At 41.2% G+C, this 15,179-nt stretch overlaps 1 protein-coding gene across 1 annotated transcript in view; it reads right to left on the reverse strand.

The window, feature by feature from the left end:
* LOC138646080 (dynein axonemal heavy chain 11-like) overlaps positions 1–15,179 on the reverse strand; it is a 377,510-nt gene that overhangs the window by 59,194 nt on the left and 303,137 nt on the right. Inside the window, exons 61-64 of the mRNA XM_069735549.1 lie at positions 12,739–12,932; positions 10,136–10,284; positions 9,308–9,435; positions 6,743–6,970 (exon numbers count right to left, since the gene is read on the reverse strand). Of these exons, the coding sequence (XP_069591650.1) occupies positions 6,743–6,970; positions 9,308–9,435; positions 10,136–10,284; positions 12,739–12,932 (699 nt within the window). The remainder of the gene's footprint in view (positions 1–6,742; positions 6,971–9,307; positions 9,436–10,135; positions 10,285–12,738; positions 12,933–15,179) is intronic.

Here is a 15,179-nt window from a genome sequence, read left to right on the forward strand (position 1 = left end):
CAGCCAACATCTTTTGCAACATTATAAGGCTACGTTCACATTAGCGTTGTGCGGGGCAGCGTCGGGTGCAGCCGTGGCGACGCATGCATCATGCGCCCCTATATTTAACATGAAGGGCACATGGACATGCGTTGTCTTGCGTTTTGTGATGCATGCGTCATTTTGGTGCAACTGTCAGGGCGCAGAGGGCTCTGCATGATGCCGTTTTTTCTGCGCCAAAATTCATGCAACAATGAACGCATGCGTCACAAAAAGCTGCATTGTGCATGCGTTTTTGCATGCGTTGTGCGTTGCGTCGCCGACGCTGCCCCGCACAACGCTAATGTGAACGTAGCCTTAACAATAGGAAAACCTGGAGTAATTAGTCCAAAGAGAACATGTACTAATAAAGGTTTTTCTTTATTATATCACAAAAGGCACATATATTTACAAAAATGTATCATGGCAACAATAGTTAGGTCATGATTAACCCCTTAGTGACAGAGCCAATTTGGTACTTAATGACCAGGCCAATTTTTGCAATTCTGACCACTGTCACTTTATGAGGTTATAACTCTGGAACGCTTCAACGGATCCCGCTGATTCTGAGATTGTTTTTTCGTGACATATTGTACTTCATGTTAGTGGTAACATTTCTTCGATATTACTTGCGATTATTTATGAAAAAAACGGAAATATGGCGAAAATTTTTAAAATTTTGCAATTTTCAAACTTTGTATTTTTATGCCCTTAAATCAGAGAGATATGTCATGAAAAATAGTTAATAAATAACATTTCCCACATGTCTACTTTACATCAGCACAATTTTGGAAACAACATTTTTTTTTGTTAGGGAGTTATAAGGGTTAAAAGTTGACCAGCAATTTCTCATTTTTACAACATCATTTTTTTTTAGGGACCACATCACATTTGAAGTCATTTTGAGGGGTCTATATGATAGAAAATAATGAAGTGTGACACCATTCTAAAAACTAAACCCCTCAAGGTTCTCAAAACCACATTCAAGAAGTTTATTAACCCTTTACGTGCTTCACAGGAACTGAAACAATGTGGAAGGAAAAAATGAACATTTAACTTTTTTTTGCAAACATCTTAATTCAGAACCATTTTTTTTATTTTCACAAGTGTAAAAACAGAAATGTAACCATAAATTTTGTTATGCAATTTCTCCTGAATACGCCAATACCCCATATGTGGGGGTAAACCACTGTTAGGGCGCACCGCAGAACTTAGAAGTGAAGGAGCGCCGTTTGACTTTTTCAATGCAGAATTGGCTGGAATTGAGATCGGACACCATGTCACATTTAGAGAACCCCTGATGTACCTAAACAGTGGAAACTCCCCACAAGTGACACCATTTTGGAAACTAGACCCCTTAAGGAACTTATCTAGATGTGTGGCGAGCACTTTGAACCCCCATGTGCTTTACAGAAGTTTATAACGTAGAGCCATGAAAATAAAAAATCGCTTTTGTTTACACAAAAATGATCTTTTCGCCCACAAATTCTTATTTTCACAAGGGTAACAGGAGAAATTAGACCACAAAAGTTGTTGTGCAATTTCTCCTGAATACGTCGATACCCCATATGTGAGGGTAAACCACTGTTTGGGCGCACCGCAGAGCTTGGAAGTGAAGGAGCGCCGTTTTACTTTTTCAATGTTGAATTGGCTGGAATTGAGATTGGACGCCATGTCGCGTTTGGAGAGCCCCTGATGTGCCTAAACAGTGGAAACCCCCCACAAGTGACACCATTTTGGAAACTAGACCCCTTAAGGAACTTATCTAGATGTGTGGCGAGCACTTTGAACCCCCATGTGCTTCACAGAAGTTTATAACGTAGAGCCGTGAAAAAAAAAAATTGCATTTTTTCTACAAAAATGATCTTTTTGCCCACAAATTTTTATTTTCACAAGGGTAACAGGAGAAATTAGACCATTAAAGTTGTTGTGCAATTTCTCCTGAGTACGTCGATACCCAATATGTGGGGGTAAACCACTGTTTGGGCGCACCGCAGAGCTTGGAAGAGAAAGAGTGCCGTTTTACTTTTTCAATGTAGAATTGGCTGGAATTGAGATCGGACGCCATGTCGCGTTTGGAGAGCCCCTGATGTGCCTAAACAGTAGAAATCCCCCACAAGTGACCCCATTTTGGAAACTAGACCCCCCATGGAACTTATCTAGATGTGTGGTGAGAACCTTGAATGCCCAAGTGCTTCACAGAAGTTTATAATGCAGAGCCGTGAAAATAAAAAATATTTTTTTTTTCCACAAAAAAGATTTTTTAGCCACCAAATTTTTATTTTCACAAGGGTAACAAGAGAAATTGGACCCCAAAAGTTGTTGTCCAATTTGTCCTGAGTATGCTGGTACCCCATATGTGGGGGTAAACCACTGTTTGGGCGCACGGCAGAGCTCGGAAAGAAGGAGCGCCGTTTTGGAATGCAGACTTTGATAGCATGGTCTGCGGGTATTATGTTGCGTTTGCAGAGCCCCTGATGTACCTAACCAGTAGAAACCCTCCACAAGTGACCCCATTTTGGAAACTAGACCCCCTAAGGAACTTATCTAGATGTGTGGTGAGAACTTTGAATGCCCAAGTGCTTCACAGAAGTTTAGAATGCAGAGTCGTGAAAATAAAAAATATTTTTTTTTTCACAAAAAAGATTTTGTAGCCCCCAAGTTTTTATTTTCACAAGGGTAACAGGAGAAATTGGACTGCAATAGTTGTTGTCCAATTTATCCCGAGTACGCTGATGCGCCATATGTGGGGGTAAACCATTGTTTGGGCGCACGGCAGAGCTCGGAAGGGAAGGAGCGCCTTTTTGGAATGCAGACTTTGATAGAATGGTCTGTGGGCATTATGTTGCGATTGCAGAGCCCCTGATGTACCTAAACTGTAGAAACCCCCCACAAGTGACCCCATTTTGGAAACTAGACCCCCCAAGGAACTTATCTAGATGTGTGGTGAGAACTTTGAATGCCCAAGTGCTTCACAGAAGTTTAGAATGCAGAGTCGTGAAAATAAAAAATATTTTTTTTTTCACAAAAAAGATTTTGTAGCCCCCAAGTTTTTATTTTCACAAGGGTAACAAGAGAAATTGGACCCCAGAAGTTGTTGTCCAATTTATCCCGAGTACGCTGATGCCCCATATGTGGGGGTAACCCACTGTTTGGGCGCACGGCAGAGCTCAGAAGGGAGGGAGCACCATTTGACTTTTTGAGCGCAAAATTGGCTGTCGTGTTTGGAGACCCCCTGATGTACCTAAACAGTGGAAACCCCCCAATTCTAGCTCCAACCCTAACCCCAACACACCCCTAACCCTAATCCCAACCTCATCCATAATCCTAATCACTAACCCTAACCATAATCACAACCCTTACCCCAAAACAACCCTAATGTCAACCCTAACCATAACCCTAATCAAAACCCTAAATCCAACACACCCCTAATCCTAATCTCAACCCTAACCTCAAACCTAACCCTAATCCCAATACACCCCTAATCACAACCCTAACCTTAACCCTAATCCCAAACCTAACCCTAATCCCAAGCGTAACCCTAATGCCAACCCTAACCCTAATACCAACCCTAATCCAAACCCTAACCCTAATCCCAGCTCTAACCCTAACTTTAGCCCCAACCCTAGCCCTAACTTTAGCCCCAACCCTAACCCTAGCCCTAGGGCTACTTTCACACTTGCGTCGTTTGGCATTCCGTCGCAATCCGTCGTTTTGGACAAGAAACGGATCCTGCAAATGTGCCCGCAGGATGCGTTTTTTGCCCATAGACTTGTATTGCCGACGGATCGTGACGGATGGCCACACGTCGCGTCCGTCGTGCACTGGATCAGTTGTGTTTTGGCGGAGCGTCGGCACAAAAAAACGTTCAATGAAACGTTTTTTTGTACGTCGCATCCGCCATTTCTGACCGCGCATGCGTGGCCGTAACTCCGCCCCCTCCTCCCCAGGACATAGATTGGGCAGCGGATGTGTTGAAAAACTACAGCTGCTGCCCACGTTGTGCACAATTTTCACAACGTGCGTCGGTATGTCGGGCCGACGCATTGCGACGGCCCCGTACTGACGTAAGTGTGAAAGAAGCCTAACCCTAAGTTTAGCCCCAACCCTAACCCTAAATTTAGCCCCAACCCTAACCCTAAATTTAGCCCCAACCCTAGCCTTAACCCTAGCCCTAACCCTAGCCCTAACCCTACCCCTAACCCTACCCCTAACCCTAACCCTACCCCTAACCCTACCCCTAACCCTACCCCTACCCCTAACCCTAACCCTACCCCTACCCCTAACCCTAACCCTACCCCTAACCCTACCCCTAACCCTAGTTTTAGCCCCAACTGCTGTTCTCCTGCCGGCCGGCAGATGGAGACAGATGGCGGGCGCACTGGGCATGCGTCCGCCATGTTCTGCTGCCGGCGGCCAGGAGGAGCAACAAGAGGATCCAGGGACCTAGGTGAGTATGCTAGGGTCCCCGAATCCCCCTATTTCTCTGTCCTCTGATGTGCGATCACATCAGAGGACAGAGAATTACACTTTACTTTTTTTTTTTTTTTGCGGTCGCCGGTAAACAGTTAATTACCGGCGATCGCAAAACAGGGGTCGGTAATACCGACCCCAATCATGCTCTTTGGGGTCTCGGCTACCCCCGGCAGCCGAGACCCCAAAGATTCTCCCGGTGCCGGCCGGCGGGCGCACTGCGCATGCGCCCGCCATTTTGAAGATGGCGGCGCCCACCGGGAGACACGAGGAGCATCGGGGGAGCTAGGTGAGTATTGGGGGGCCACCTGGGACCCCTTTTCTCTGTCCTCCGATGTGCGATCACATCGGAGGACAGAGAAATTAAAAAGAGATCGTTTTTTTTTTTTTTTTTGCGATCGCCGGTAAACGGTTAATTACCGGCGATCGCAAATGCGGGGTGGGTTAAAACCCCCCCGAATCATGTTCTCTGGGGTCTCGGCTACCCTCGGCAGCCGAGACCCCGGAGAAAATCGGCCTCTGGGGGGCGCTATGGACTTTTTCCACAGCGCCGTTAATTAACGGCGCTGTGGTTTAAGTACCCTTAGCGGCCGCCGTTAAAAGGCGTATCGGCGGTCGCTAAGGGGTTAAGGGAGCCTAGTCTCCAGAAACGCGTTGAGATTTTTACCCATATGGTTGTGCTGAAGTCTGTATCCTCCATGTTTAAAGTTTGTGAATAAAGAAAACTCTTTTTTACGGACTCGGTGAAGCTGGACATTCCTTTCTTTTTTTGAACATTAGTTAATACAGAGAGGGATTGATAACAAAAAATTGTGGGTCTCAAAGAACATGTGATGAGGTGGGTATAGCATCCATCAACATATATATAAAGTGCTAGTGCTAGGATAGAGAGGTGCACAATAAAATTGCATGGCACAATACTAGTTATCTGCAGTCTCCAATAACAAAGGTCCCCGAAGAAGCCATTGCGTAACGCGCATAGAGGCTACGGCTGTGGTGTCTGAAAGGAGGTACTATGGGTAAGAGGATTTTTGCACTTGTGAGATAGGTAGTGGCGATTTTCTACATGGCAGAACATGGAACTTTATGGACCTTTGTTATTGATTGATCTATTATCAATTATTTATCTATCTACGATCTATCTATATCTATCGATCTATCATTTACCTATCTAATATCTATCTATCTTGTATTTATCTATTATGTATCTATCATTTATTTCTATCTATCTATCTCTATCAAAAATCAAGTCAGCACTAATCCTCCAATATACATACAAGAATGAAGGTAGCACTCCCAAAATAGAAAATTAGAAAAATGTAACAGGCCATAGTGACGGCAATGTTTGGTCCAATAGTGGACCTTTCTTGAGAATAATTCTTCTACAATCCTCCCACACTGTAATCGTCGTGGTTTGGTTCGATGGATGTCGCTGGTCTGTGTTTGGTGCGTCATCTGTCACTACAGTCGCTGACCACCTGTCTTGATTGACAAGGCTGACATCTCCGATGTCATCCACAGTCTGTTCATGTCTCCCTCCTGTACAGTGGGGAACCAGAGCTGAGGAAGCACAACATACTGTGGATGATGTCAGCCATGTCAATCGAGACAGAAGAGTTGGCAATTTCAGGGACAGAGGAGATGCAGAGCACAGACCAGGAACACTCATTGGACCCGCTGATCGATTTTCTTATAAAAACAGGTGAATTCTTCAGATTCAGGACTCACATATTTTTATAAGAAAATCCATTAGCTCTTATTGTACACTATGTTTGACTTTTTCACTTGTGTAAGCTGGCAAGCTGACTGTGGATTGTTACCTTGTGTGGCAAGTGAATATATTGGATCGCCAGCAACAAGAATACCAAATTTTCATACACAATTAACAACTCATCGTCTCATCATAAGGCCGCGTTCACGAGTTCCGTATTTGATCAATATTTTACATCAGTATTTGTAAGCCACAACCAGGAGTAGTGAAATGTTTCTATTATACTTTTCCTCTGATTGTTCCACTTCTGGATTTGGCTTACAAATACTGATGTAAAATGCTGAGCAAAAATTTTTGTTCTTGAATTTTTTTTTTTATGCTGATCTACCGTAATTTTGATGATTTTTTTCAAAATTATTTCTGATTTTCTTTGCAAATGTAACCTATTGCTATTTTCCTTAATTTGGGTGAACAATATTCCCACTTATATAGGGAAGCTAATCTTTAAGACCTGTCTACATTATGTGAGGTTTTACTGACCTGATCAAAGTTATCCAGAGCGGCGTGCAGATTTGCCAGCATCCCGGTTGGAGGTTCATTGGTAATTTTGATGGCATTTTCCAGGATCCCTTGAGGGATGATGTGTTCCTTAAGTGTTGGGGCCGGCTCAGCACTCATAAACACACGGTAATCAGGGTGACTTCCATCGCTGTACTTTTCTAATACTTTTTCTAAAGTACTTAGCCATTTGGCTACTAGGTGAATATTCTGTGAACAGAGAGGAGATCATTTGGTTTTTTGCATTCATGGTTCAGTCCCTCCTGTTTTATACTTCCATATACAGTACATATATATATATATATATATATATATATATACATATATATATATGTATATATATATATGTATATATATATATATATATAAAATTAATATTTTAAGACTAAACTGCACACATTTTCTAGCGTTTATTGATTTGCAAGTGGTAATATGCATCTTTCTGATGCTAAAGTGACTTCCTAGCTGTAATAAAACCGTATAAAAAAATATAAATATATACCATACATATTTAAACTCAGAAGGAATTTCTACTGAGATGTTTGCAAAATGATGGAAAAAAAGCATATTTTACATAAAAATTACTTTCAAAAGTCAATAGAAAGATGACAATGAAGAACGTGTGGTCACAGCTGAACAATTTAAAGATCATAAAACCGCAATGAAAGTCACTGGGATAAAAAATAAGACATCCCTCCAGCACTGCCAATCCCAATGCTACCCTCCAGGATGCAGCCATGACATGCTTGTCTACATATGTGACCGCTGCAGTCAATCACTGGCTTCAGCGGTCTTGTGCCATATATGGTGAGGCCTGTGATTGGCTGCAGCCAAGTAAACACAGACCAGATGGCAACACTGAAGGGGGCAGCACTGGGTATTTGTGCATATAATGGGGGAGTATAGGTTATTTTATTTTATCACATCTCTGAAACTGCTGTTGGCAACTTAAGGCACCAACTTAGACATGATGATGACAATAATCCAATAATCACGTAAAAAAAAATAAAAATACAAATATAAGATTAAAAAAAAGTAGGTAGACATAAGTAAGGCTAGTTTCACATTTGCGTTTTTTAGACGCATTTGTTTTCGTATGCGGTAAAAAAAACGCAGCGTTTTTACGCGTTTACATGCGTTTTCCTGCATTTGCGTTTTTGGTACGCATGATGAGAATTTTTTTTTTTGGAATAAAAAGCGTCTTTAGTGTGTGACAGCTGCCAATCATAAAAATCAACTAGAAAACCCACTATAAATAGAAATGGCTAGAGTTAGGGTTAGGGTTTGGATCCCTAGGGTTAGGGTTAGGGCTACGGTTAGGGTTAGGGTTTGGATCCCTAGGGTTAGGGTTAGGGTTAGGGCTAGGGTTAGGGTTTGGATCCCTTTATCACCTTGATGGTGGGGGTTAGGGTTAGGGTTTGGATCCCTAGGGTTAGGGCTAGGGTTAGGGTATGGATCACTAGGGTTAGGGTTAGGATTTGGATCCCTAGGGTTAGGGCTAAGGTTAGGGTTAGGGTTTGGATCCCTTTATCACCTTGATGGTGGGGGGTTAGGGTTAGGGTTTGGATCCCTTTATCACCTTGATGGTAGGGGGTTAGGGTTAGGGATCCCTTTATCACCTTGATGGTGGGGGGTTAGGGTTAGGGTTTGGATCCCTTTATCACCTTGATGGTGGGGGGGTTAGGGTTAGGGTTTGGATCCCTTTATCACCTTGATGGTGGGGGGTTAGGGTTAGGGTTTGGATCCCTTTATCACCTTGATGGTGGGGGGTTAGGGTTTGGATCCCTTTATCACCTTGATGGTGGGGGGTTAGGGTTAGGGTTTGGATCCCTTTATCACCTTTATGCTGGGGGGTGGCTTATCAGTGTGTAGATTTGGTTTTTTTTCTATTGAAACGAATACGTTTAAAAACGCAACCAAACGCATGTGCTTAAAAACGTATGCGTTTACATAGACATGCAATACGTTTTTTTGCGGCAAAAAAACGCCTCTAGTAATTACTACATGTTGCATTTCCGCAACAAAACGCAAGCATAGAAAAGACGCATGCGTCGTCAAACGCGGCAAAACGCATACAAAAAAAACGCATGCGTTTTTAATGTTAAATATAGGGGAAAAAAATGCGTTTTTTTGCGCTAAAACGCAGCGGCAAAAAACGCAAATGTGAAACCAGCCTAATACATGATATATCTGTCGAGATGCATTTGTTGTAATATATCCACAATATTAATTGAAATTTGATATTATACTGGCTGCTAAAAGAAAGAAATTGTTCTTCACCTAAATTGATCTTTACTTTTACAATTTCTAAGTTTAATAGCTACACGAGAGCACAATTTAGGGCCATTCTTACTGGCAAAATAAAAAAAATTCCTTTTTTCAATCAGAAGAAAATAACCAGAGAATGTCATTCAAGAAAACATATTTGGACTTACACCCAATTTCACTCCACAAAAGCATCTCATAGAGGCACAGATTATTTTTTGTAAAACTGCAGTTTCATAGCTTGGCAATAAAGCCCTTCTATAACACACTGAATCGGCTTACTTGAAGTATAACCCAATGGCCTTCTTTTGATGCCTTCTCCATTGCTATTTCTGCTATAACTTCCTGCCCTTGACCCAGTGAGATATTGTGAAGTTTTCCTGCGTCAATGGTAAATCCAAGTCTGCCACCTATACAGAGCAGACAACGAGGTCCGCCACGTCAAATGACACATAAGATTGGGGAAGAAATGGGACAACACATTTATCAGAATAATTGATTGCAGAATTCTAAGCACAAACAACTATAATATATATGTATAATGTATATCCACCATGTTTTTTAAAGTCCAAAACTTAATTTTCTCAATATTTTTTAATAGTGGCTGGAGCTTTGTTTCCATTATACAGAGCTCCAAATTCTCTGCATACAGTAGATATATTTAAAAGACAGTGTGTTGGCTGACTTTACCCAAAACCAGAAGGGGCTCACTGTAAACGTTATACATTGAGCTCAATGGTAACACAGTATGCAGCAAGCTCCTTAGCTCCCTCTGCAGGTGGCTGCCTGTGGCCAGGATTTTATCTATAAATCAAGGAGAAGAAATAGACTTCCTGTTTTAACATAGAGCTTAGAAGGATTCAGCTAGTCAGTTATTAATCACATGATGTCACAGATCTAATGGAAAAGAGAAGAATTATCTGGGAAGAAATGCGAAATGAGCAATTGTAAGTACACAGTGCTATATAATATGATGACTTGAATATATTAAGAGGATCAAATTCTTGATGTGATGAGAGTTTCTTTAACACACAGACATGTATAAGCTGTGCGTCATAGCTATAAAAACAATAGCCATGTCTACTATAATAAAACGTTGTTTCGTCCTACCTAGTGTCTCTACATCTTTCAGTGGATCGACTCCTGGAGACAAGATGAAGACTATCGCAGTAGATGGTCCACTCTCCTGGAAGGATTTAGCAAAGTCTGTTTTACGTCGTTCCACATACATGGATCCAAGCTTCTCTTCAACAAAGTTTCTGTATTGTGAAAAATGAATTATATATTCTACTATGATAGCTGTCCCGATTACTAGGACAAGAAGCCTTAAAACATCAGTAAGCATTAGTCTTAAATAATAAGAGCGTGTATGAGATGAAGATGGTCATAACTTCATTGATACTGCAGCAACTTTCCATTGCTGACTCACTACTGATCAGGCTAGAACTGGTGGTGGCACAGTGTTAGACTGCCGTGACTTAGTCCTATGGGAGAAAAAGTATTTTTAAATCAACACCTGAAAATAGAGAATAGTGGAAAGGGCTTATTACTGTATCGTTCACTGGCTCAACTTCTTCTCCTCTTCCTCTCACTATTGGGGTCCCTCGAGGCTCAGTCCTTGGCCCTCTTCTCTTCTCTCTCTACTCGGCCCCAATTGGACAGACCATCAGTAGATTTGGCTTCCAGTACCATCTTTATGCTGATGACACAAATCTATAAATGTCTTCCCCTGACCTTACCCCTGCTGTACTACAGAACACCAGTGACCGCCTGTCCGCAGTTTCCAACATCATGTCTGCTCTCTATCTGAAACTCAACTTTTCCAAAACTGAACTTCTTCTGCTCCCACCATCTACTAACCTCCCTAAATCTGACATTTCCCTCTCTGTGGGTGGCACCATAATTACACTCCAGCAGCAGGCGCCCTGTCTGGGTGTTATGTTTGACACCAATCATTCCTTCACTTCCTATATACAAAGAACATCTCTAGAATTTGCCCCTTTCTCACCATGGAAACAACAAAAAACTCACTGTTGCCCTGATCCACTCGCTCATGGACTACTGCAACGCTCTATTAATTGGCCTCCCCCTTACTTGACTTTCCCCTCTCCAGTCCATTCTTAATGCAGCAGCCAGGGTTATCTATCTGGCTAATCATTACTCGGACGCCTCCGTCCTTTGCCAGTCATTGCTCTGGCTGCTTATTCATTATAGGATCCAATTTAAACTGCTTGTTCTCACCCACAAAGCTCTTCACAGAGCAGCACCCTCCTACATCTTCTTCCTCATTTCTGTTTATCGGCCTAACCGACCGCTGCACTCTGCAAGCGACTTTCAACTAACCTCTGCACTAATCCATAGCTCCTACTCCCAGCTCCAAGACTTCTCCTGAGTTGCGCCAATCTTCTGGAATGCTCTACCCCAAGAAATTAAGACTAACCACAACTTATACAGCTTTAGGCGCTCCCTAAAAACACATCTGTTTAGAACAGCCTATCACGTTCCCTAATCAAAGTTCTTTTATATATATAGCCCATTCACTATTTATCTGAAAATAACTCCATAAAACTCCACTGCACTCAAAAGCACTACAAATACTGGCTGGTGACTACCTCATGCAGCCTTTATCTATCCCCCATTTCATCAAGATGGCTGGACCTTCACTGTAAATACGCCCCTGTACTTTGTGTCTCCCCCACCTCATTGTAGATTGTAAGCTCTTACAAGCAGTATTGTCATTATTTTGCTTTAATTATTGTATTACCTTTAACGTTGTTACTTATGACTTCTATATGAACTGTTGAATTGTAAAGTGCTGCGGAATATGTTGGTGCTATATAAAGATTATTATTAATATTACTGTGTCCTAAAATGTACCCACCAAATTTGCCCTTTTTGTTCCCTAGGTCATTTTTTGGTAACTTGTTTCCTAGTGACGTTAGCTCAGAACTATAAGTATTTTTTTGTATACTCATTATTATATAAAACAAATAAACAAGACATTCTTAGAGAAACCGATAACATATTCATAATATTTGTTAACATTTATAAAAAAAATGTATAAGCACTTAAATAGTAACTAAATAAAAAGGAGAGGATAAGATGCACTGAAATCTAGCAAAGGTGAGGTTCTTGATGAGATGATGCTATGACATTTTTGTCTCATGTGGTTAAGAGCAAATTCGTGAGAAGAGAATATAAAAAAGGAAGTAAAGAATCCAGGATATTTGAGTTTAAAAATGAGAATAATAAGTTCCAAATTTTGATATGTTTACCTAACCTATCCTGAACTGTGAGCTTTCCTAATTTGTCACCCAATAGTAAAGCTGTCAAATAGCACTTTACTACTGATTCCTCCCCCCCATTTTTCCAGCTCTGATGGGCAATTACCGTACATTTTTTCATAAATGCCAAAAACATGCAGAGTACATAGCAAAGAACATAAAATAGACAAATGGGAATATCAAAGACAGGTGTACACAAAAAATACATGACTATGACTAGAAGAAACCCTGAGGGTCCAAAAAAAGGTTCACGCTGATTTTTGGAGAAAGGTGGCTTTTCGAAGATTCCTTCTTACCCATTTAGATCCACTAACTCTTATTTATGTTTTCCAAAAATACAGGACAGAAAAGTTTTAAATAAAAATCTGAACAGGTGAAAATCTGCAATAATTTTAATGTTGTATGCCGAGGATGATTGTGTTATTATACCTAACAGCATAAGTCATTCGGTCAGGTCTCAGAGCTCGCATCACTATCATTTTCTGGAGGGAGCTCTTGTTTTTCCATTCTTGTGGTAAACGTTCTCTTTCTGGGCATTCAGATTCAATCACTCTCTTCCACCGTTTTGGAGATCCTTCAATGTCTCGGTCAAGTCCACGGAATTCATCCATGAAGCTCATTGTCTATACAGCACAGTATAAAGAAGGGTTAGTTTTTTTTGTATCGTGGTCTTTACCTAAATTCCTGTTACAAAGAAAGCAGTGACAACGTTTTCTTGTAGACTCAGGTGCCTATGTTCTTAGATAACATTTATTTGTCATCTCTCTCCTGACTTCAGTAAACATATGCAAAGTTAACTTATCTCTTGAGAGAACAAAATGATGGGACAATTAAATTCAGTCTGGCTGATCCTACATCCCCTTTCACAAAACAGTTTGAAGGTGCCACCGAAATCAGTGGGTCCGTCCGACTCTGACTTTAAGCTAGTGTTTGGTGGCCTTTATGTTATAGGTCTGTCTATATAAAAGAGTTACTTATTCTATTGTTCATAGATTTTTGGTGGCTATCTACTTCAGCAAACTTGGGTTATAATAATATGTGCCCTAGATAACTACAAGGGGGGTTATAGATAGATGTAAGGTAAGTTGAATATTTTTAGGTGACTTCAATAGCTTTTCTTGAGGTCAACTGGTGCTTGATCCATAAATTTGTATTCTTTTTCCCTTTAAAGTCTGAGATGTCATATATAAAATTGAGATGCATAATTTAACACGATTTTAAGAGCAACAGTCTGAACTAATTTATTTCTTAAGGGGTGTTCTCATATGGGATATTAATGGCGCTAAATCTTTATATAATTTTAGGAGCTCCCATAGAAATTAATGAAGACTCTTCATTGCGCTTCTTGAGATGGATGTGGACCCCAGTGGTGGTACTGCATCTATCGTACATTTATAGTAGATCATAGATGGGAACACCTCTTTCATATATCTTTATAAAGATTAGAGTTCCAAACCTTGGCATAATAATAGGGGTAAATTATGCAATTCTAGCTACCTGCAACCATCACTGAGAAGGGCTCAAGAGTTTATTGCATTCTGCTTTATTATTGAGTTGAGTTGTACAACTTTTTTAATATGTACCTAAGTTACCCCTCTAATTGCGGCTTCATCTTCGAGATGTATTATAAAATATAGATCTCTCTGAAGTGAATATTAGAATGTCCTGATACATGGTTGCTGTGTAAGAGGAGCTGACAATGCTCCTGAGGAATCACGATGATGTGTATGATTGCTGCGAGAAGGCAGCTACCCGCTGTTCAGAAGGCACCATGTGGAACTAACGGGGGCAGGAAGAGTTGCAGGGGGATGGATTCAGATGCAACACCCAGTCAGGTCCACTGATGACAGAGTTCCTGAATATAAAGGGTCTGCACGCCAAACCAGAATGAGTTTTGGCGCAATGAGAGAGGTGCAGATGTGCACAGGAGAAGACAGTGCAGCCAGCATGACAGGCTGCAGCAGGAAGCATGTGCCAGCAGGTTGCTGCCCACTTGTAGACGGGATCCAGATGATGCCAAATCAGATTCAGGCTCCCGGCTGCGTCGGTCAGGATCCGAGGACCCGATATACGCTGGTCAAAACTCTGAGACAAAACTGTGCAAAGAAGATTTCTGTAATTTTTTGCATTAATTTGATTTTTGCCCCAGCTTCAGAACTGACAATGTTGTAGTTCTTCTGGAAAACAGCTTTATCTTATCATTAGAAATCATTAGACATTTCGAATTACTAAATTCTTTGTGCATCGGGGCGGGACTGTGGGAAGGGTCTTCAACACTGCCACGGCCTCTCTGCTGCCTCCGATATCTTTATCTTAACGTGGATAATCCTGATGACAGGTTCTTTTTAACTCGCTCATGCATCCACTGTTAACATTTTATAGCTTGATCTTTTTATTTTGTAACTTGAACTTTAAAAAGAAATTAAATTACTGTTCAAGATCTTTTGAGAGAAGACATTCCTGCAATTGTAATATTCGACCACAAGTTTATGTCCATTGTCGGCTTTACCTTCCCATTGTGAACCACAAGTCTTTTTGCAGGCATGTACCCGGATTCCTTCGCACAGTAGGCAATTTGCAGAGTAAAATGGTCTTAGTTATTCAAGAAACCATTCTGTATTACAGCTGTGAGTTGGAAACCAAATGTTGAAGAGGACCTGTCACTAAGTAAAAAATGGCCATTGTTTGCATTCCCGCCATTCCCTTAGGTATTCCACTTGTTTCTTTTTTTCAAACCGCCATATAATTCCAGAGATATATATGGTAGGTCTTTTTGTTTAGTGCTTTTATTTCTGGTCTTCACCAAGGGGGTCGTGCTTAAGGGCAATAATACAGAGCAGCCTAAAGACACACCCCCAGGTAATAGGTGA

The sequence above is a fragment of the Ranitomeya imitator genome, chromosome 7 (genome assembly GCF_032444005.1).
Source record: "Ranitomeya imitator isolate aRanImi1 chromosome 7, aRanImi1.pri, whole genome shotgun sequence".
NCBI classification, from domain to species: Eukaryota; Metazoa; Chordata; class Amphibia; order Anura; family Dendrobatidae; genus Ranitomeya; species Ranitomeya imitator.